Source organism: Lolium rigidum, chromosome 4, assembly GCF_022539505.1.
Source record: "Lolium rigidum isolate FL_2022 chromosome 4, APGP_CSIRO_Lrig_0.1, whole genome shotgun sequence".
Taxonomy (NCBI): Eukaryota; Viridiplantae; Streptophyta; class Magnoliopsida; order Poales; family Poaceae; genus Lolium; species Lolium rigidum.
In genome coordinates this window covers 172,914,884-172,936,882 of record NC_061511.1, presented here as the reverse complement: position 1 = coordinate 172,936,882, position 21,999 = coordinate 172,914,884, and the positions used below count along the sequence as shown (strand labels likewise).

The following is a 21,999-nucleotide window of genomic DNA, read 5'->3' as shown; positions in this document are numbered from 1 at the left end:
ATTTCAGGAGAAGATAGTATACATACAGGGGAGGACCAACATGTGGACATGTGGTTGGATAGTTACGAGGACAGTGACACCTCGAACCCACCAAAGTTTAAATCTTAGGTTTGACATTTTTGTGTCTCGTAAAGGTAGAATATTTTTTTAGTGGAAGATATTGTTTCCGTTAATAGGCGAGACGTGAGCCCTTGGAGAAGTGCTCATAGAGGTAGGGTATGCGTACGATTTTAGAAGTGAGTGTATGTATGTATGTATGTATGTATGTATGTATGTATGTATGTATGTATGTATGTATGTATGTATGTATGTATGTATGTATGTATGTATGTATGTATGTATGTATGTATGTATGTATGTATGTACGTATGTATGTATGTATGTACGTATGTATGTACGTATGTACGTATGTATGTATGTATGTATCGCAAAAAAAAACATACAAGGGAACACAAACCTGTACCATGCATACGAACCATTAGCCACTTAATCCCCTGATGAAGGCACAAACCATTATTGCAGCTAATAGTTTGGATCATCAGAAGCTGACATTAACTAGATCACTAGAGGTTACCACTTATGCAAATTATAACACCCACTTGTCAACAGGCCCGGGCTGACGGGAGTGTGGCCCGTGCGGCCGCACAGGGTCCCGAAATTTTGGGGGCCCAAAATTTCGAAATGGGCCTTTGATATAGAGTATTAAAGTTTACTTCAGATATTGCTCATGAGACTAGCACAATCTAGTTGGTTTGCGGATAAAGCGCTCTATATTATCAACTAGGTGGTTGCGAGTTCAAATCCTGGTAGCGGAGCTTCTAGGTACTTTGTTTTCTTTTAATTATTTTTTGTTCTAATTGATGCCTAAGATATAAATATTTGATTATTCATTTTATTGGCGTTGAGTATTAAAAATGTTGCACTTATAAATCATACTATACCTACTTTTGAAATAAATTTATAGTACAAGTCTTAAACATGTCAGAAATTTTGTACTACAATATCTTGACTTCTCATATTCAAACTAAATAATTACTTGCCTCGGAAAAAATATGACGGTTTTAATTTATAAATACTGAGATAAATTTAACATAGTGATATTGTATGCCTCTTGCGGGGATAGTTCTTATCATAGGTTTATCTATATACATATTGCTCATGAGACTAGCACAACCTAGTTGGTTTGCGGATAAAGCGCTCTATATTGTCAACTAGGTGGTTGCGAGTTCAAATCCTGGTAGCGGAGCTTCTAGGTACTTTGTTTTCTTTTAATTATTTTTTGTTCTAATTGATGCCTAAGATATAAATATTTGATTATTCATTTTATTGGCGTTGAGTATTAAAAATGTTGCACTTATAAATCATACTATACCTACTTTTGAAATAAATTTATAGTACAAGTCTTAAACATGTCAGAAATTTTGTACTACAATATCTTGACTTCTCATATTCAAACTAAATAATTACTTGCCTCGGAAAAAATATGACGGTTTTAATTTATAAATACTGAGATAAATTTAACATAGTGATATTGTATGCCTCTTGCGGGGATAGTTCTTATCATAGGTTTATCTATATACATATACTTGTAACTTGTAAGGATAGCTTTACGTGCATCAAAACCACATGACCGAGGTAAAATTGATAGGATCCCATTTTTAAGATAATCTTTTCATAAAATTTTGATGTAAGTCTTTTTTAAGACCATCAGCTAGGTCGGTTTTTTAAAACATACGTTTGCTTTTAAAACTATTTTAAAGATAATCTTATCACGAGTTCAAAATCTACGGGCGTTGAGAGTAGGTTTTCAGCTTGAACATCCATTTAAGACTATATATATGTTATAATTGTTCATTAGTTATATTTTTCTAGTTAGATAGAGCCCATTTTAACGTTTCGCACAGGCCGGGCCCCGAATTTCACCCGCCCGGCCCTGCTTGTCAAGTATTACAGCGAAACGTCAGTGGCCATTGTTCTTGCTTAATTATGAACTGGTGCACCCAAGTCTCGAAAGTCTTGTCACTGGCAGCGGCGAGGAAACCACGCATACCTTCGTTCTCAGCATGCCCCAAGTATGCAGCAACGCATACCTTATCTTCAGTAGCGATGGTCAGCGCATCTAGCCTCTGCCACAGCACACCATGAGCGTCGCCGTGTCCATGCGCTCGCGGCGGCGGAGGTGTGCTTGCGAGGGCCGGATCCTTCTCAAACTTCCCCTTCGCCATTTCTGGTCCAGCTGAAAGCTGCTAATGTAAGAGGGTGAAGTGATGTCATTAGTAGAACGAACTAGCATGATAGGAGCATATTTTCCCGCGGGTGATTAGCATGGAACCTTGTTGGAATCGGTAACAATCAGAAGAGGAATGATTGTATGGATTCGAATTCGAGGCGTACCTTACCGGACGGGCAGGCTACAGAAGCTCACGCTTGTTTTTGAAGGGGGGAGATTTTGGAAGGCTAATTTGGTACAGATGACAGGCATCACTTGGCTGGGTGGGTTGACCATCACTTGTACAAATGGAGTAATAGCACATGACGGCATGTGGCCTTTGCCCTTTGGTGCTTAAATCGAGGCCCGTTCTAGCGGGGTTTTTTCAATCAATACCACATATATTTATAATAGTACATGGTAATAACTAATGAGATATCAGCTGGTTTCAACTATTATTAAATAAATTATGAAAGAAACCAACAAACTTTCGAGGTCTTCAAACTCTTTATTCTTCCATGACACAACCTTATACTTTTCTTGAGGCAGCCGAAGATAAAAACCAAACCACAAACCTGAAAATACCAACGAATGTTTTTTGACCTGAAAATACCAACGAATGTTCTTCCATAATTTTAATTTGAGCCGCAATGTCAAGGTTACATGCACGCACACAGCTATTCAAGTAGTCAATCACCATCGCCAAGAGTACTAACACGAGTATGCTAGGGAAAAACAATCGTAAAACTTTATCGGCGTCGCTGGGAATCCGAGATTATGAATCACCATTGTTGAGAACGTAACAGTCGGGACAAAAATTGCGAGGACAAACATCATCGCCACAACCATGAGAAAGATCCTAGATCGATCCGGCGATGCAAGATCCGAAGATTCATACATAGAAAACTTTAATCTTCCAACATCAACATTTGATGTCAGGAGGAAGATCTCGTCGTCGAAGAGTACAAAGAAGATCAATTATTGTTTTTTTTGAGTGTTCACCGGGAGAGGCACAATGGCCTCCACCTGCATTTTTTCATTTACGTCGAAGGACAGGGGTGAAATCCCCAGGGTTTTACATCAGCATGGTACATAAGTTTGAGGGAGACAGCGCCCAACGCAAAGGGGGCGAGCTCAAGGGAAGAAGGATGATGCTAGAGCCGAATAGGAAGGAGGTAAGTGAGCCAAAGGTCTACATCGGGACGCTGGTCCATGGGCAGACGATCCCGCAAGAGCACGGCGTCGTCTCTACAGTTCTTGCGCACCAAGGAGAGTGAGGGGGCGAGCCCATTGAAAACAACCCCGTTGCGGTGTTTCCAGAGGTGCCAGAGGCACAAGAGACGCAACATCGTTGCAGAGCTTGCCGGTGCCGAGTCCGGGAGGGGGTAGGTCGACGACTCCGCCACCGTGTGAGTAGCGTCAACACTGGAGCCCAACATGGTCCAAAAACGGCGAGCGAACTTGCACCCAAACATGATGTGGTCGGGGCTTTCCAGAGGGTCGTCGCAGATGGGGCAGCGGCAGATGTGCTCGTCGAGGATGCCTTTGCGCAGCAGATTGGAGCGGCACTGAATCCGTCCCCGAACCAGCAGCTAGGCAAAGAATCGGACACGCGTCGGGGCGGAGTTGCACCAGACGAAGGGGTGGTGTCCGTCGCGAATGCTGCCGTCGGTGTAGAGCCTGTAGAGCGAGGAAGTGCTCAGGCGCTCACCACGAGCGTAGGGCAGAAGGGAGCGCGCGTCGACGCTGTCAGTGAGCACCAAGCGCGACAGGTGGGGAAGGAGCATTGCCCTCCGACTAGCGGCCGTCGCCGAGAGACGTGCCACCAACGTCGAGTCGAGGCCAGCATCCAGGACGTGGCGCACCGACGCGGAAGGACACAAACAGTGGGAGAACAGCTCCGGCATGGCGGACGCTAGGGTGCCTAGAGGCAGCCAGTGATCGTGCCAAAAGGAAGTCCTCTTGCTGTCCCCGATCCGCACGCGAGAGACAGCGTGGTAGAGAGGTAGCAGGCGGAGCAAGGTCGCCCAGTGGGTGCCCGAGAGCGACGTGGAGCGAGCAGCATCATCAAGTGGCAGGCCGTAGAGGTTGCCCCAAACCTAGCGGGGCCAAGACTCGTTCGGAGCGTAGTGGAGGCGGTGGATCAATTATTGTAGACGATGACATCTTCATTGATTTGAGACCAAAAGAAAACGACTACCTAAAACCCTAACCTAATCTTTTAGAAAAGCACTATACTGAAACCTCCACTCATAGATTGGGTTTCCCACCCCTCCTGACACCGACGAGGCCAACCGAAGGAGGAGGAACCGATCTATGGTGGAGTAGGAGGTGGAGGCGACGATCCAGAGGTTGATTGACCCGTAATGTGCGTATTTACTGGTACTAGATAGAGAAACTAAGGCTATCCCAATGTTTGATTGACCCATAATTTTCATATTTATATACGGGTACTAAATAGGGAAACTAAGGACATCCCAATGTTTTTCTTTTAACACAGTATTATTATAGATAAATTGATGAGGCAAGAAGAAAACAGATATTATATCTTAGCTAAGATATAGCTCTCCCATGGGAAGACAATACACATTGGCCAAAAGAAGAGAGAATTTCACCTACGAAAATCTTGATGGAGTTCTTGCTAGTGTATATCAGAAACAGAAGTATCCTTTAGTTAGTGTGCGAGCCTTAACAAAATCTAGGTCTGATCACACACCTTTGCTTTTAGACTCAGGTGAACAAGCTCACCTGGGTAATAAGGTAGTGTTTTATTTTGAGTTGTCTTGGCTGCGTCGGGAAAGGTTTTATGATATGGTGGCTTAAGAGTGGGCTCCAATGTCTCATGGAGATACCCTATGGAATTATGGCAAATAAGATATGCCACCTTTATACCTTTCTTAGGGGACGGGCTAAGAATCAAAGTTGTGTTTGTAAGAAAGAAAAAAAAAAACTTACTAGATCTCATCGACAAACTAGACATTACAACGGAAATATCTCCGCTCACAGCCTATGAGAGAGAGGAGATGGAAAAGGAAAACGAGAAAGTGGCAAATTTCCATTGTGACGAAGAGTAAATGGGTGCAAAGAGAAAAAATTAACCATATTCAGGAGGGGGTAGCAAAATATTCTCAACTTGTGGCTAATGGTGACGTAGTAGGAAAAGGATCTTTTAACTGGAGCAAGACGAGGAAACGATCCCAGGACAAGATAACATTAAAAATTATTTGATATTCTACAAGAAGCTGTTTGGGGAGCTAGTTCACAACTACTTCTCCTTAGTGGAATCAGAGATCAATGATATTCCGTGAATCTCTCAAGAGGAAAATAACAATCTCATAGCCGACTTCTCAGAAAAGGAGGTGTATGATGCAATTATGCAAATGGAAAAGAAAAATTAAAGGGTCGGGACCAGATGGGCTTCCCGTGAAGTTTTACCAAACGTTTTGGTAGGTTATTAAGTCCGATCAAATGTTTTTGTTCGAGTGTTTTCAGCATGGGGAATTACCACTCTTCCAGCTTAACTACAATACTATTATCCTTCTCCCTAAGAAGGAGAATGCGGTTCAACAATATAGACCAATACATCTATTGAGTGTTAGCTTCAAAATTTTCAGAAAGGTTAGCACTAATCGAGTCACCAAGGTGATGCATATTGTGATTAGACTAACACAAACCGTGTTTATGCCAGGGGTACACATTTTAGAAGGGGTGTTAATTCTTCGTGATACTATTCATGAACTTCATAGAGAAAAAATGATGTAGTTTTATTAAAATTAGATTTTGAAAAGACACATGACAAGGTCACGTGGTCTTTCTTGCAGAAGGTGATGCGTATGAAGGGGTTTGATCCTAAATGGTGCCAATGGATTGAACACTTTATTAGTCGCAGGTGTAGTATTAAGATTAATGATGACATATGCCATTACTTTCAGACTAAGAAGGGTTCAAGACAAGAATATCCTCTGTAACCTATTTTATTCAATATTTTTACGGATATGTTAGCAATTCACCTGGGTTTACCCGATTGTCACTTTTTTAAGATTCTCAAAATTTCAAATGAAAATATGAAAGAAAGATTTAAGTTTTTGCCAGAAATTTAAGATTTTATATATTATTATTTTTAAAATAATAATAATTGCATCATGCATAAAGATTATTATTACTTAACCATTGATGTTTATTTAAATAATTGTTTAAAATTCAAAATAATAAAGAGTTGTGATATCACGGTTTAAGGGTTAATATGATTGATATGGTAGTGTTATCAGCAATATTTCGTTTCTTTCATGAAAACTCAATCGGAAGGAACGGAGATGTTAAGGTTGGAGTAGTGTGAGGATGGGTGACCAAATTTGGAAGTTTGATCATGAGTATGATTTGACCTAAGATTAAATGTACTTATAGTTAAAATGATCAATGTGGAAGACTAAAAAAAAAAAATTGAAGTTAACGAACGACATGGCCTGCGCCGAGGGTCTAGACGCCGATGGCCACCATCGGCGTATACGGGCTACGCCGAGGACTGGGTCTACGCTATCGGCCCACGTGGCTGTGTCGAAGAGGACATTTGCCCTCAGCGTAGCCTACACCGACAGTCCAATGTGGCTAAGCCGAGAGTTTCCGGCCGTCGACAGTGCGAGCCTGGTTACAAAATTAAATAACAAAGGGAACGATCGCTTGAAATTTCTAGCCTGATAGCTAATATTCAAGGTCTCCGAAGCCTCTTTGAAGATATCAATTCAAGAAAATCAGCTGAGAGGACAAAGCGGCTCATGAAATTGCAAAACTTAGTCGAGTTGGAAACTGTAATGGGGACCTGATCCAAAAAGATTGTAATCCAAACTCTGTTCTTAACTAATATATCAACCCATTTAAGTAAACATGCTTGAAGCCAATACCACTGGGGGTGATCTAAGCAAAACAGAAATCTGCTAGGCAACAATAACCACCCACGAAGAACAAGCTGTTTTTTTCTCGAAAAAAAAAACAACGAAGAACAATTAGTAGCCGGCGGAGCGGACACTGCTTGAGTATGAAGAAAATAGAAATCATCGGCGCCCATGCCGAGAGATAAATAAGGATTAAGGAGTACACGGTCTAGCGTGCATGCATGTGACTAAGAGATCTCGTCACATGGAGCGATTAATTGGATCAGCAACCAAATGTTCCCTCTCAGACAAACAATTGCTTCCCCTCATATCCGTCAGAAAAGAAAAACAAAACTGGCTCCCATCCTCCAGATCTCCAAATGGGTCGGCATTTCTCACGCGGATCAAATTGATAATTAGAAATCCTGCCAAATCGATTGATTTATTTATTGGTCAGTCTTCTCCTTCGATCCATGCGTGCACCAGCTACAACCGTTGCTAAAGGCTCTGTCGCTCCAAAGTATCAGCGACTACATTCGAAATAGCAACACGGGAAAAACCTTCATTATATGCATTTCGTGGAGAAATCGTCCAAAAAAACAGACGCGCAAATACAGATGGAACCAGTCTATATCCAACTTCTTCTGAACTTTTGCGCGAGTACGGATTACAACATGGTAGCTTTAAATTGTTAGAGAACTCGTGCTGACATTGTCGGGTCATGGGAACTCCCTCCTTCTCTCTCTCCCTCGTGCCGCCCCTCCAGACGACGGGGGAAACCCTAAATCGCGCGCCGCCGCCACCTCCCCCAACCCCCCTCCCCTTCTTGTCGCCCCTGGAGGCGGCCGCCGTCAAGGCTGTGCAACCCCGGTGATTGGGGCGGCGGGGAGCTGCTCTCAGGCCCCCACGCGCAGCCAGGTGGGGGGTGGGGGGATGGTCTCCATCCGGGGACGCGGTGCTGACCCTCCTCCCGTCTCTCCCCTCTCAGGCCCGGCCTCTCCGACGCCTGGGAGTGGTGGCTGGTGGTCGGGCGTTGCGCGCCGCCGACCGTGTAGGAACCATGGATGCAGGGCGGCGGCCTTGGGCGCGGGGTGGGGCATCGTCGACCTGGTGGCGGGTGGCGGTGCCGGTGCTACGGTCTGCGCTCTTTGGCCGTGTGGACGGCGAAGGGGCAGCGGGTGCATGCGTAGTGCGGAGGTCGTCCCGTCGGGCCTCCGGCATCAGATCTAGACAGGTGACGTTCCTCCCTACGGTGCTCCTCCCACCTCCCTGGCCCCAGACTCCCTCCGGTGGTTTGGTGAGGTTGGTCGGCGGTGGGCTCTGAACCAGGGGAAACCCTTGGCTGACGGTGGAGGCCACGAGAAGTTGGCTACGGCGCTGTGCTCCTTCTTGAAGGCGACATCAAGGTTGTATCCCCTCCCTCCCTGATCTTCCTATCTCGGGTGATAACCCAAACTTCGGTTTGGACGGCGGCGGCGCTCTGGTGTCGTTCCCTCATTGGAGGCGGCGTTCGGAGATAGCGGATATGGGTGGACGAGCTCGGCGGCGGTTGGTAGGCGGTGTTTGTCCCTGCTCCTGGCAGCTTGGTCTGGTGTGTTGTGGTGTGGGTTGCGGGTGGCGGTTATGTTCGTGGGTGGTGGCGTGGTGAGGCGAGTGCTTGGAGTCCTTCTCCCCGTCAGTGACTTCCGATATCCATGCGTGCTCAGGGATAGCGGTCTACCTGTGACAGGTCCGACGCCTTTCGATTCGGGGCGAGAAAGCAGGGAGCTTTCTGCGGAGGTAGAAGCGGATGATGCTTGGGTTTGTGCGTGGCCTCTGGAGGTTGACTAGGGCGCGAGTTCTCAATGGCGGTCCTCTTCACCAGCTTCGGTGCCTCTTCAGACGGATCGCAAGGTTGGACAATGGACACGAAGCTTAAGCTGTGTTTCTTTTCATTTCTTGTATGCTTGTTGTTTTTCGTCTCCTGTTAGTTGTTTTTCAGCTCCCCGTAACAACTTGCCGGCAACAACTTTATTAATTTATGGTAGGGCTATGCCTTCTGTTTAAAACATTGTCGGGTCATCACTGCCAACTTCATAAGGATGTCTTTATAGAAGTGTCAGTTTAGTGATTGTGTCAATTTCATTAGGATATCTTTATGAAAACATCAGATCTGGTCTTTAGAAGGAGCTTGAGGAGCACGATGGTTTATCTATTTAGTTTAGAGTTTCTTCAAATCTTAAAGCGGTTGTTTTATCTCTATATGTTATCTTCTAGTTTAATATATCAATGTGGCCATGGATGAATCTGCAATGATTGGAGGATGGAGGCTAACTCTTCGATCTGCATCAAGAACAGATGGTAGTGATGACTATGGCGAGTCAACTTGGGGGATGGCAGCGTGTTCGCACCCTTACCTCATTAAAGGCATCGGTACTGCAGACTTCGTTCACTCACTCATGTTGCTCTCAGGGGAAACCCTAGAACTAGGTAGCCCAAATCGAACTCTGGTTGTCAGTGTCGCTCTCCCTCATGAGGGCATTGTTTTTGGGAGCATTTGTTGGATGGTGGAGGTAGGAGGTGGAATGGTGTGCTTCTACTGAGTCGACAATGGCGAGTCTCAGCAATGTGGTGCATTGGGGCCTCGGTGAAGGTCGCTCGTTGAGAGGTGCTCGTTGAGGGCCTGCTAGATCGGATGTGTGCTCCTGTTTTGTCATAGGGTGACTCAGTGATGCACCTGATATGTAGCTAGTGGGAATTGTTTGTGTTTTTAGGATATGAGGCCATGATGACATGTTTGTTCACCCGTTATCAGGTTTGTAGCTGTTGAGTGGTAGCCTCGGCTTTGTGATATATGCTCTTGATATATTATTATTAAATAAAATTTAAATAAAAATTGTATACATCGATTGATGTAGAGGCTGAGTTTCCCTTTTCAAAAAAGCCAAATGTTATAGCATCTCTAGCACAACACTACCCATAAACGAACACCAACTGAACCTATAGTGAAGCTCCTACTTTAGCTATGCCACTAAAAAGAGTTAATGCACCCGAGATCATAAATGTATTGGGACGACAAGTTAGTTTTAATTGTATGAAAATGCATATTTAAATCTTAAATGGCGTCAAGTTAGTTTTAATTGTATGAAAATGCATATTTAAATCTTAAATGTTCGTAAGTCTGTCACCTCAAGTCCTACCCGGGTATGATCCACCCTCGTGGCATGTTGACTTGTGTCACATATGCAGTTTTTTTTACCATAAAGCTTTTCAAAAATCGACAACCGCTTGTCTTTGTCGTTGTCATCACACTCCTATGATTTTGAGAACTCGTCAAAATCCTAGTTAGCTTAGTGGTGAGCCCCACCATCTTTCCTCTCTTCCTAGCACGTGAGTCCAACGCGTCGGTTCAACCTGGACGCTGCCCGTTGGTGTGGTCGTCATCATCGACTACTCTGGTCACCCTTGGTCCCCACGCTACCTACATTATGTCAGGTGTGACCTAGGGCACCAGTGCCCTAAAAATTCATTGGATATATCCTCCGACCCATCCAATTCGGTAATGTGGTTATCGTCGTTGGAGGCGCAACCTCCAAAGCTTGGGGAAGTGGCGGCCCGAGGAGAGGAGGGGAACAAAATGGAGCATGCTACGGGCACCCCAAGGAGGTGGGGAATGGGGCTGGTGGCAGGGCCGGATGCGCTCATCCCCATGCAGACATAGGGAGGGAGGAGGCGGAAACTTGGAAGATAGAAAATTTTACGGATTTTTCAAGTGTTGCCTACGTGGCATGAATCAACATCGCCACGCGGACATATCTAGGTAAGACTTGAGGTGACACACTTTACAAACTTTTGGAAACTAAATAAATATTTTCATACAGTTATGACTAGCTTGGCTTAGGGATTAAGGAGGCTGTTATGAGAGTTGATGACATTTATAAGGCTAAAAAGGCAGGCCGGTCCCTTGTTGATGTTTTAGGACTAAATTGATCATTTCGTGATAATTGACTAGTTGAAGGCACCCCACCAGTCCACCTCCACCTCGCCGCCGGTTCACGGCAGAGCAAATGTTTTTTTCTCTCCGGCGCTTCCTCCGCCGCCTCCGCGCCATGACCCTCTCCTCCGCCGATGACACTGCCGCCGTCTCCGAAGACGACCGGCGCCCATGGGAGCCGCCCTTCGACGCGTCCAAGCCGGCGCCGCCCATCTCCTACCCCATCACCGACCTCGCCGCGCTCGCCTCCCGCTCCTACCTCTCCGAGGCCTCCAACTTCCACCTCCCCTTCAACCGCGCCTCCACGCCGCTCCCCTGCCCCGGGGCGCCGCTCCCGGCGCGCCGGCGCCTCCTCGTGTGCCACGACATGCAGGGCGGGTACCGCGACGACGCGGCGCCGCAGGGCGGCGCCAACCCCGACGCATACGCGCTCTGGCATTGGCATCTCATGGACGTCTTCGTCTACTTCTCACACTACCTCGTCACCCTCCCGCCGCCCTGCTGGACCAACGCCGCGCACCTACACGGCGTCAAGGTTTCATTTTCTCACCTCCCTCCTCCAAGGTCTTGCCTGCTGCTTGACTTCGCCTAAGTGGACATGTATTTCTACTTTTCCCTTTTTTGATCCAAGGTTTTAGGAACGTTCATCACAGAGTGGGTTGAAGGCGCAGAAATCTGTAGGGAGATGCTTGCAACCAAGGATTCTGCCCACCTGTATGCAGAGAGGCTCGCGGAGCTGGCTGCTGCCTTAGGCTTCGATGGCTGGCTGGTAATGCTTACTTCCCATTGGTATCTTTTGAGTTCGGGGTCTCAAGTGATGTGATACACTACTTAATGAAAACGCAAATGCACCTTAATTTTGAAAACATGTTCCTCTTGCAGATGGGATCTGAGGTTCTGAGTAGTAGGTTGATATGCACGAGATCGTGAACTGTTCCCCATTTTCTGTCTAACTTTTATTCATCCCAACGTTTCTATTCCATCTGTGATGATGCTGTTCTTGGACACATACATATGCCTGCTGCTGATACCAAATTATTATCTCTCAGATCAATATTGAGGTTGAACTCGACATTCAGTTCATCGATAACCTCAAAGAGTTCGTCAATCATCTAACCAAGACAATGCATGCTGCTGTGCCAGGATCTTTAGTCATATGGTACTTTTATACTCTGTGATGATAAGCAGGGCTGATCTCAGTTGTGGAGCTTGTCTGATGAACAAATTGGTGTTCCTTTCTTGGCTCTACAGGTATGATGCAGTTACTGTGAATGGAAAGCTCGGCTGGCAGGATAAGCTCAATAAATACAACAAGCCATTCTTTGATTTGTGTGACGGCTTATTTGTCAACTATACTTGGAAGGTAACCTTCGTTTCTTTCTATGGTCCCCCGCAATCTCGCTTAGATGATGACCTGAAAATATTGGGATGCTTTTTGTAGGAAAAATATCCACAAGATTCAGCTGCAGCTGCTGGAGACCGCAAGTACGATGTGTACATGGGTATTGATGTTTTTGGCCGAAATACTTATGGTGGTGGGCAGTGGGATGTATGTGAACGCTTCTCTCTGTTTGGTTCAGGTCATGGTGGTCAAGTATTTCCAATAAGAATTATACTCTCAGAGTTAATACAAAAAAAAATGCATACCTCTCTATTTGTTCTCTGCTTTGAAACTGACAACCAAACTACTATAGTAAAATATTTTCAGTATACCTCAACAAATTTCCTGCAGATATTAAGTGTATAATCGATGCATACGCTTATGTTTAAATATCTCACTGGGCCTAGTCCTTTACATTATCATATTTTAGTTTAAAACATCCTGACTGCATAACTCTACTGGACTCCTACTGTAGATCATCCCTCTAATTTCAGTTTATTAGATTGTGAATGCATTCTATTCTTCATCACCTTGTTTTAAGCATTAATGTCTATTTTGCTAGACAAATGTTGCCCTTGATCTACTGAAGAAAGATGATATCTCTACCGCCATATTTGCTCCTGGATGGATATATGAAACTAACCAACCACCTGACTTTCAGAGTGCACAAAATCGGTAATGTACTGTTGTCATGCCTCTAAGTTCTAACATACTATCCAAAGTATTCACCTAGAAATGCTGCAGTTGGTGGGGCCTTGTTGAAAATTCATGGGGTGTTCTTCAGAGCTATCCCAAAGAATTACCTTTCTACTCAGATTTTAATCAGGTAGATTCCCAGTGATTATTAGTATTTGCACCAATTATCTGAACATCATTCTTTATTATATTGGGTGCAGATGTAAATAAATACATGTACTGAGAATCTCTGTCATGATAGTACCTGCAGCGTAAGCATGTCATATTATGTTGAAGCTGTTTACAAAACCTCTAACCCCAGGAATGCTGATCCTCAATGCTAACTTGTGAATAGATATTCGTGCCATGTTTGACATACGTAACTTGATACTTACTGAGTATCGTTAGTAAATAGTATCAAAGTTGCCTAAAGTTCTTTCTTTTGCATGTTCTGTCCAGGGTCATGGTTGTCAGGTATGTTATGAAGGTCTACAAGTCTCTAGTGATCCATGGAACAATATTTCTTGCCAAAGCTTTCAGGTACTATGCTGCCAGATCCTGTTGGCCATGTCTTCTGCATAGCATTGTTCACACTCTATACACCCTGACACATAATGATAGTAATACCTAAAAACAGATATATGCTGCGCTGCATAATTTCAAAAAAAAAACTACTTGACATATATGTTGATGATAAGCAAAAAAATGTTTCTTGCACTTCGATAAATAAGTTTTTTACCAGGTAAAGGTTTAAATTGCAGGTTGAAACTCCATTTCAAAATGCTACTACCATTTCTGTCTGTAAAAATTGCTGGTGTTTTTCTTATGGATTTAAGGGTGATATTTGTTAACCCGACCTTAACTAACCTATCATCATGCCCCCTTTTGTCAGCCTATGCTTAAATACACTGGAGATGAAGTTCAGACACCGGTGCAAACTTCTATCAAGTAAGCTCACCACAAGTGAGGCGTAATTATGTGTGCCTTGAATTCCTGTGTATGATTTCCACTTCTTATGCTAAGGTTTTAAACATGTGTACTTTTCAAACAAGTGGAATGTCTGTTGATTATTTCTTGTGGTCACATTTGCATTCATTGTGCATTTTGTTAAAAAAAAAGGACTAAATGGGGAGGAACCCCTTGCCCTTGGGTTTTCTCAATGAAGTGAGGAACTCTGTTGCAATGTTCATCCCCGTCTTATGCACTTGATCAGAGAGCAAGTCATTTCTATTTGCCCTTTACATTTCATACTATTGCTTGTACAGGTCTTTTCCAATTTATAACAATTTTTTCGCTGATTAATATACAGTTTCAAGGACGAGCAGTTCAGTGGTGGGGGCTCTGTGACAGTGAACGGAAGTCTCGAGCAGAATGTTATTTTCTCAGAGCAGCTTTTTAACGGTGGACTATACATGGAAGATGGATCTGTACTTCTGTTTTATTCGGTGAGAAGATCTGTTTCATCTGTCATGTCATTTTAACTCTTCCAGTTGATCAGTGAGCGAATGGAGACTTCGTGAAAACTAAATCTCTTGTTCTATTAAATGCAAAAGCGAATGGAGACTTTGTGAAAACTAAATTTCTTTCACAATCACACTATAGAAATGTTTCTTGTTACGAACATTGACATTAGGCCCCTGAATCCATGATAACACTTGACGTCAACCCTTAACTTAGTGTTCTCTGAGCCATATTCTGTTCAGAAAAATGATATAGTTCCTTCTTGGTTGATTGATTCAGGTCAATGCTGATGCAAACTGTGTCGTAGGCTTGTCTCTGGACTTGTCATCTAGAAACAAGGAGAATACTTCCATTCTCATTGCAGACGACATAGCAACATTCGATAGGAAGAAACAAAATCGCACGTATAGCTCGTATGTTCAATCTGATAAGGTAGCGCCACACGCTTCAGATAACCAAAACTGGGTCCTCTACCAAGCAACTGTCCAGTCCAGTGCCAGCTACACATTAACTGGAATCAACATTGTCTGCACGCTGAAAACTACTGGCGAAGTCAATACAGAATCAGAGGAAGATGGAAGCTCGGAAGCAAATGGAAGCAGAACATTACCTTACCATGCATTGCTAGGCCACGTAAGTATTCGGAACAGCAATGATGACAAGCTGTTCCCACCAGCAAAATCATGGATGACCGAAGGTGGGTACATATCATGGTCGAAAAATTCCAACACATCTAAGCTTCTGAGTTTGAAAGTTAGCTGGAAGCTGAATACCAGCCGTCAGGCATCATTCATGAAGTATAATGTATATGTGGAGAAGTTAACTGCGGATTCAAATGCTAAGGCTTCCAGAAGTTTTCTTGGAGTTGCAAGTGTTGAAGCCTTCTATGTATCAAATCTCCAGGTTCCCGACGAAGTTACTTCTCTGAAATTTATCATTCAAGCATGTGGGCATGATGGCAGTTGCCAAGAACTAGAGGAATGTCCAAAGTTATTTTTGGTACCAGTTGATCACTCTGTGTAACATTAATATGGTGAATATGTAGCATACCATCTCCTTTCACAACATAAAGAATAATTCAAATTAGAACAGATCAATCAAGCTTGCTGATGAGAACCTGCTGTGATCTATTTATTTAAAAGTTTTTCTTGTTATCTAAATATACTGCTTGCTTGTACTGGTATTACTTATCTTAATTTTGATACTTGGTAACCAAAAGGGCAAAAGCTACAACCTTCGACGATTAGAAAATGTGAAAGCTCTTTAAGATGCATTTTGACTCTGAAAACCTCCTGCTCTTACTTGCAGAATCCTCTTCATTCAGGAATCAGTACCACATTTTCTGAAAGAAACAGAATTCTCGTTCAGAACCTCTTTGTATCACAAACTCACAATGCAAGTCTTCTGGCAAGTTGAAACGGTTTCAGAATCCAACCGCACAACTAAGTTTGGTGTTAACAGTCAGAATGAAAAACCGGCTCATATATTGTGGCCTGACGACCCCTTTCGGTTTGATAGAAGAATCAGAATCACAGAGAATAATCGCCAATATTTTAAGATACAGGAACAGTCACGAGATAAAAGTTTATCCCACCACAATTGATTATAGGCCGATAGCACACTAGATTTTGACATAAGCTAGGAGGGAAAGCATCATCTAAGTAATTACATTGCATCTGTCAGGCCAGGTATGCTCATCCGTCAGGCCAGGTGTGCTCTAGAACTTGTCTATGATGATACCATCTCTGACGACCTCATATGCATCGCGGCTGCGGGTCTTCTTCATGCCAGCAGTGAAATGGACCTTTGAGCCCTCGGTCTTGATGGAGGTCACCTTGGTCCATACAAGCACCTTGGTCTTCATGCCCTCGATATCAGAAAGCTTTCCCTTCTCAAGGTAGCCAGTCACACAAGTGAAGAACCGCACCACTGATGAGTCCTTGTACCCGACGTCGCAAGCTGAAGGGATGTACACTGTCAGCTTCTTTGTCTCTTCATTGAACTCATAATTAGTTGTATCCCTTGGGAAGAGGCCTGCTGGCATGTCATATTCTTTGAGAAGATCTGGTAATGCTTTCTGCAGCTTCCCTACGACCAAGACATGTTGCACACAGGTCAGTATAAGAAAAAATCAGTTAACATTAGAAATTCGGCCTTATCTAGAGAACATCCAAAAGTTTTGCACGTGCATGAGAAGCATTTTTTGTTACAAGATGAACAGATAGAGACAAAGGAACAAAACAACTAGTTTTTGCCTATAAATAGGTGGGGAGCCAGAGTAAGACCATCAACTCAATCCACATGACAATATGACATGGTACTTTCTAGTGTAACATCTTCCTCACAAGTCATGATGCAGATGGATCCTTACTAAGAATTACTTTACATGGATCTGAGTCGTTTTGAGCAACCAAAATATGTCACCTGAAATTGATGCCCATTTGAACAAACAAAACAGCGCAAACAACTGGGAACAGTACTATCATCGATTTAGTTTCAAGATGATATTGACACGCCCTTTTATCTTCAAATCATGATAGTACCTTTCGTTTCTAGTCAATAAAATTAAATCGATGCCCCACATTTCAGGTTATCACAAAAAGGGAACAGGCATTAACTGAAGTACTAGAATACTACAGGATTAGGAAATAAGAGTGGATATTTTCCATCAATGCATCACTAGTTCGCTCGTCAAAACCTTGCACAGCTCCAAAAACTAGCAAATGTGGCCCCTTACAGAATAATGAATAATCTGGTATTATTATTAGGGGTGGGAAAAAATGGTTTCATGGTTTAGCTGATTTGAGCTTAGTGCAATTTTTTGTACAGTACTAAAATGGAAGTGGAGATTAGATTTGTGAAAGGAAATGAACTACCTTCACTGGCCGGTTTGAAACTGTTTCCACCGGTGTCAATTTTGCACACCCCTAATTATTATTACTCATGTTTTATTACTGGCAAGTGATATATTTTCATGGTACTTAATAAGACAATGGTCATTTGAGTATAAGCTGTTTTTTTGTCTTATTAGAACCTGAAATGATAGATAGTAATAGGTCAACATTTTACAATAGCTTTCAGAAATACTTGAAATTTAAAGATCAGCTTCCTCCTTTGCAATTTAATAAACCCAAACCATCAGTATGTGACGGTTTGAAGTACATAATTTAACTTATTTCATGTAAATCACACATTCAAGAAGCTACATTTGATATAACGTGGAAACAGAACTTGTTATTTTTCATCCGCGTACCACATACCAATGTGTATTAATTAATGAGCTTCATCAGAAGTACGCAATATATTGTGTCATACTTATAATGGTGAAGTTCTAAATACTGCTGACATATTGTACCAGCAGTACATGTACAGTTTATCAGGTGGTGCAGGTATTTGCTACAGCAATGTTTGCCATTAAAAATACAGAATAGAAATGTCATACCTTTGATTTTGTTCACCATCCATTTAGCTCCCCCACCGATGCTGGAAGAGACCGACTGGATTCATTACGTAAATAATAGCATGTTAGAAGCTAGAACTGCATATAGATCTTTGGTTTACATCATGAAAGGTGGCAAACGTTTTACTAGTATATTTATCTTGATACTACAACAATATTAAAGAACCCTTAAAACACATTATTGGAAAAATAAGATCTTTCGATGCTGAAAACCTGACGGCAGAGTATAACAGAGATAAACTAGTATTATCAACCTTGCGCTTTTTGCTGCAGAGTTTTCTGAATACAGTACTCCAAAAGTATTTGTAGGTTGTCATAGATATGTGTTTTTAGATCTCTGTTCGTCAAATAATAAGCAGAGTTTTAATAGACTTATGAATTTTCAACTAAAAGTATTTAATTAAAGCATACTCCCTCCGTCCTCAAATAAGTGGACATCTAGCCCTAAATTTTGTCCACAAAAGAGTGTACTCCTATCTTCCCAATGCACTTTAATTGCATCTCTCTCATTGCACGGAAATCAAACCCAATAATATTAACCACATATTCTTGTTATCTACATGCACTTAGCTTATTGGAGGTCAAAGAATTAAAGAGGAGAGATGCATGTTCCCAATGTATTTTTTACTCCACTTCATAATATGTCTTGAAAAACCCGCGTGTACACTTATTTGTGGACGGAGGGAGTATTTAAAGTATCAAAAATCTAATTGGTATAAATTTCAGTGCTAACATCACAAAATTAGAATTATCTATTAGGAGTGAAGTTAGGAGTAAAAGAGGAATACATCACAGGAGTCGTGCTTGTGTGTTAGGCTAAATCAACAGAAGAGAAAATTTAAGAAGCTCCAGTCACAGAACTCAGCAGAGCGCAATCAGTGTCAGTAATAGACCAACATATGCACACAGTCTCCTGGTAATGGATATAAATAGCTACGGTATGTTTCTACATCTTCCTCTATCTTCCTACCACCACCACAGGCCATGAGCAATCAGTTTCTACCACAGCTACTACATTTTTCTGTCCAGTAGATATAAGTATAACCAGAGACCATCATATCCATTTTACAGCCCTACCGTGGATGTACAAGCATGTCTCTCATCACTACAGCCCCTCCTTTTTACAGCAAATACCATGCAGTACTGAATAGTTGTGGAGGGTTATGAGTAGGATATACTACCATAGTTTCAAAGATTTTACCCGGTCAACTAGGAATTATGAAGTTACTAGCCATACATTGTTACTACTACTACTAGACATGCTTGCCAAAAAAACAGCAGATGATGCAACCACTATTTCTAGTATCTTTAAGCTGGCCCATCAGAATGGCGCAAGTAGATTCGTAACTAAAAAATGTCTGAATTTTCTAGCCTATTCAGTATATTTACGAATCAGCTAGCATTTGAGATCAGCAAGTAAAGAACATTAGAAGTCGCCTACTGCCGGCTGGGGGTGTATTTGGTAAACAATCTTGCACACCTTCATAGGTAATGTTTTGTACAGAGAGATAAATTCATTGCTAGCAGAGAGGGCAAGTGTGTAGTCATGGAGTTGCACAAACTATCTTGTCTGTAATTGTGTTGGAACTTGGAATCCTGTAGGCCGAAACTTAAATCGCATGAGCATATTGTAGAACCTAACTTAAATCGACCACCCATGCAGGACTGCAGGTAGAATTACATGGTTCCTGCTAAATTACATCTTTCCTTGTAAACCCGGTCTATATGGAGTCATTTACCAAGGAAATTGAAAGCTCGCTGGTGAACTCTGACAATTAATACAGTACTTGGGATTTGGGACAAAGCAATCTACCAGCTGAAAATCCTCAAACAATTCGAATGGAATCCTACTTCCGCAGCAGAACAGAGTGCTCGCAAGAAAAAGAACTACTGTAACACGGTGCACAAATCACATCTTAAATCACATGGCAAACCGAAGGGAATAATCCTCAATCTAGTTTAGCTTATCCCCGCTTTTCAGGCTAAGCGCCGACGCAAACAGCAGGAAACTTTTCCTAATAGAAACGCAATGTAGGCCAACGATTCGAAAAGGATTTGGAGTGCGTACGTTGAGGTCGTCGCCGATGGAGTCGATCTCCTTGCTGGCCCTCTTGCTGAACCAGTAGCTCCCCACCTTGTTCAGCACCTGGTCCATCTCCCCTCCTGGCCTCCTCTGCTCCTCCCCGTCCCCAAAATCCGCCTCGAGCTGCCTCGAATCGAACGGATTCGGCTTGGATCGCCGGAATCGGGGGAGATGGAGGTGAGGTGAGAGAGGAGCCTGCCCGCGACCTACCGGACTCTGCTCTATCTACGCTTTCCAGTGACGAGTCGTGCGGCGGTGCTGCGGATATCTAGGCCGTGCACGCGGTGTATGGACTCTGGGATATCTAGGCCGGTATGCCGCGCGTTAAGATTCGTGACCATGTGGGTGGGTTCCTGGACCGGGTGTTTCTGGTAGAGGGCTTAAGCTTTTTCCTTGCGAAGCTGACGGCGTCAGGTGAGCAAATCATTGCGGCCGTAGCACGTCAAAGGGATAGAGGTGGCCTCGAAACCTAATTTTGTTTAATTACTTTTTTTCAAGCACAGATCATAGGGATGTACTACTTCTTCCCTCCCTCTGTGAATAAGTATCTAGAAGTCAAATATTTTAAAATTTAATTAAATCTTTACACAAAATAGCAACGTATGGAACATCAAATTATAATACTATTGAACTACTCCCTCTAATCATCTTTGATCGATGCTGGCATATGCATGTACATAAGCTAGTCCTGGGCACCACTCACGTCAATCTTTCCCGATCGGAGTGACTACATACCGCAAGTTGAAGGTGTGCCGTTGTCTTTGTCTCTCTATCACCGAAGTCGAGCAATGCTTGTCATAGCAAAGCTTGTTGTAGTAGATAGATGAAAAAGAAAATCGTCGTGCTAAGGTCCTAAAGAACAAGCGTACTGTGGTGACCCGGCATACCACTGCATGGTGTAGTATGCAAGTCTGATATAACACCAATGAAACACCGTCCCACTAGTATTATATCGCTCAGAATGGTACAACAGAAACATATGCGGGTCCAAGGCATGTCTATAGAATTACAACATTGACTCTGTTACATAAGATCATCATGACCTCCTACTTTACAATGAGGTAAAACTGCAAATAAACTCCAGAAGAACGACTCGTAGTCTAGTCTTATCACGGACTCTATTTGTAGAGTATTTAACTAGCTATAGAGGCTATGGATAGATTCTAGCTAAATAGGAGCTAGGTTTAGGAAACTAGTTCCTTTCTACTGCTAAGCTAAGTTTATACTTGTTGGATGTGGTGTTTGACTCTTCTGACAGATTCCTGTCCCTTGAAATAGTTGTTGACTCCTCGGTCTTTGAGTTGCACCGTAGATCCTCCTTCGTGGCCTCCATATCTAAGAAGGGGATTTAAGAGTGGTATGAGTACGAGCGTACTCAACAAGTTCATTATAGGAAAGAGGTGTTTAATGCACTAGCTACAGCATTAGACCAGAAAGTCTAATACCAATGCAGGTTTTCATAACCATTTCTTCAAAAGGTTGCTTTTATTCGGAAGAACTATGTCCGTCGGCCTTCACCGGTTTACTAGAACTTCATGGAGTTCCTTTCCGGCAGCGTTCGCGAGTTCCATATCCCGGAACGGGGAGTGACAGAGTCACGATTCATTACACTCTGCAGAGGTGTGTTGCTTTACCCATAAGAGATCTTAACCTTGGTGCCAACCGAGCCGCGAGCTCGTCCACACTTCCTTTGGTGTGAGGCCCGGTATAAGGTCATAGCCAATCATATTCCTCCGCTACCTCGCACACCCACCCTTTGCTGCATCCCCGACCCTGGATCCTCGCCGGTCCTCTTACACCAATTAAGGATGGACCCCGACCACGACGACAGTCTGGGATCGAACCAAACTCCTTCGCCGGCAGATGCAACCCCTCATAGACCGCAATAC

General features: G+C 43.2%; 2 protein-coding genes across 2 annotated transcripts; one reads left to right on the top strand and one right to left on the bottom strand.

Annotated features, from left to right (window-relative positions):
- Positions 1 to 11,165: 11,165 nt before the first annotated feature.
- On the top strand, positions 11,166 to 15,721 carry LOC124708990 (cytosolic endo-beta-N-acetylglucosaminidase 1-like). The gene is made up of 11 exons (XM_047240622.1): positions 11,166 to 11,585; positions 11,682 to 11,819; positions 12,100 to 12,209; positions 12,302 to 12,413; positions 12,492 to 12,599; positions 12,994 to 13,106; positions 13,176 to 13,257; positions 13,566 to 13,646; positions 13,999 to 14,054; positions 14,416 to 14,551; positions 14,847 to 15,721. The coding sequence occupies exons 1-11, from the start codon at positions 11,166 to 11,168 to the stop codon at positions 15,588 to 15,590; spliced, it is 2,100 nt and encodes a 699-aa protein (XP_047096578.1). The 3' UTR covers positions 15,591 to 15,721.
- Positions 15,722 to 16,034: 313 nt separating this feature from the next.
- LOC124706344 (uncharacterized protein At5g01610-like) lies at positions 16,035 to 20,328 on the bottom strand. The gene is made up of 3 exons (XM_047238004.1): positions 20,096 to 20,328; positions 18,010 to 18,064; positions 16,035 to 16,655 (listed from the first exon to the last, which is right to left on the bottom strand). The coding sequence occupies exons 1-3, from the start codon at positions 20,180 to 20,182 to the stop codon at positions 16,285 to 16,287; spliced, it is 513 nt and encodes a 170-aa protein (XP_047093960.1). The 5' UTR covers positions 20,183 to 20,328; the 3' UTR covers positions 16,035 to 16,284.
- Between the last annotated feature and the right edge of the window lie 1,671 nt (positions 20,329 to 21,999).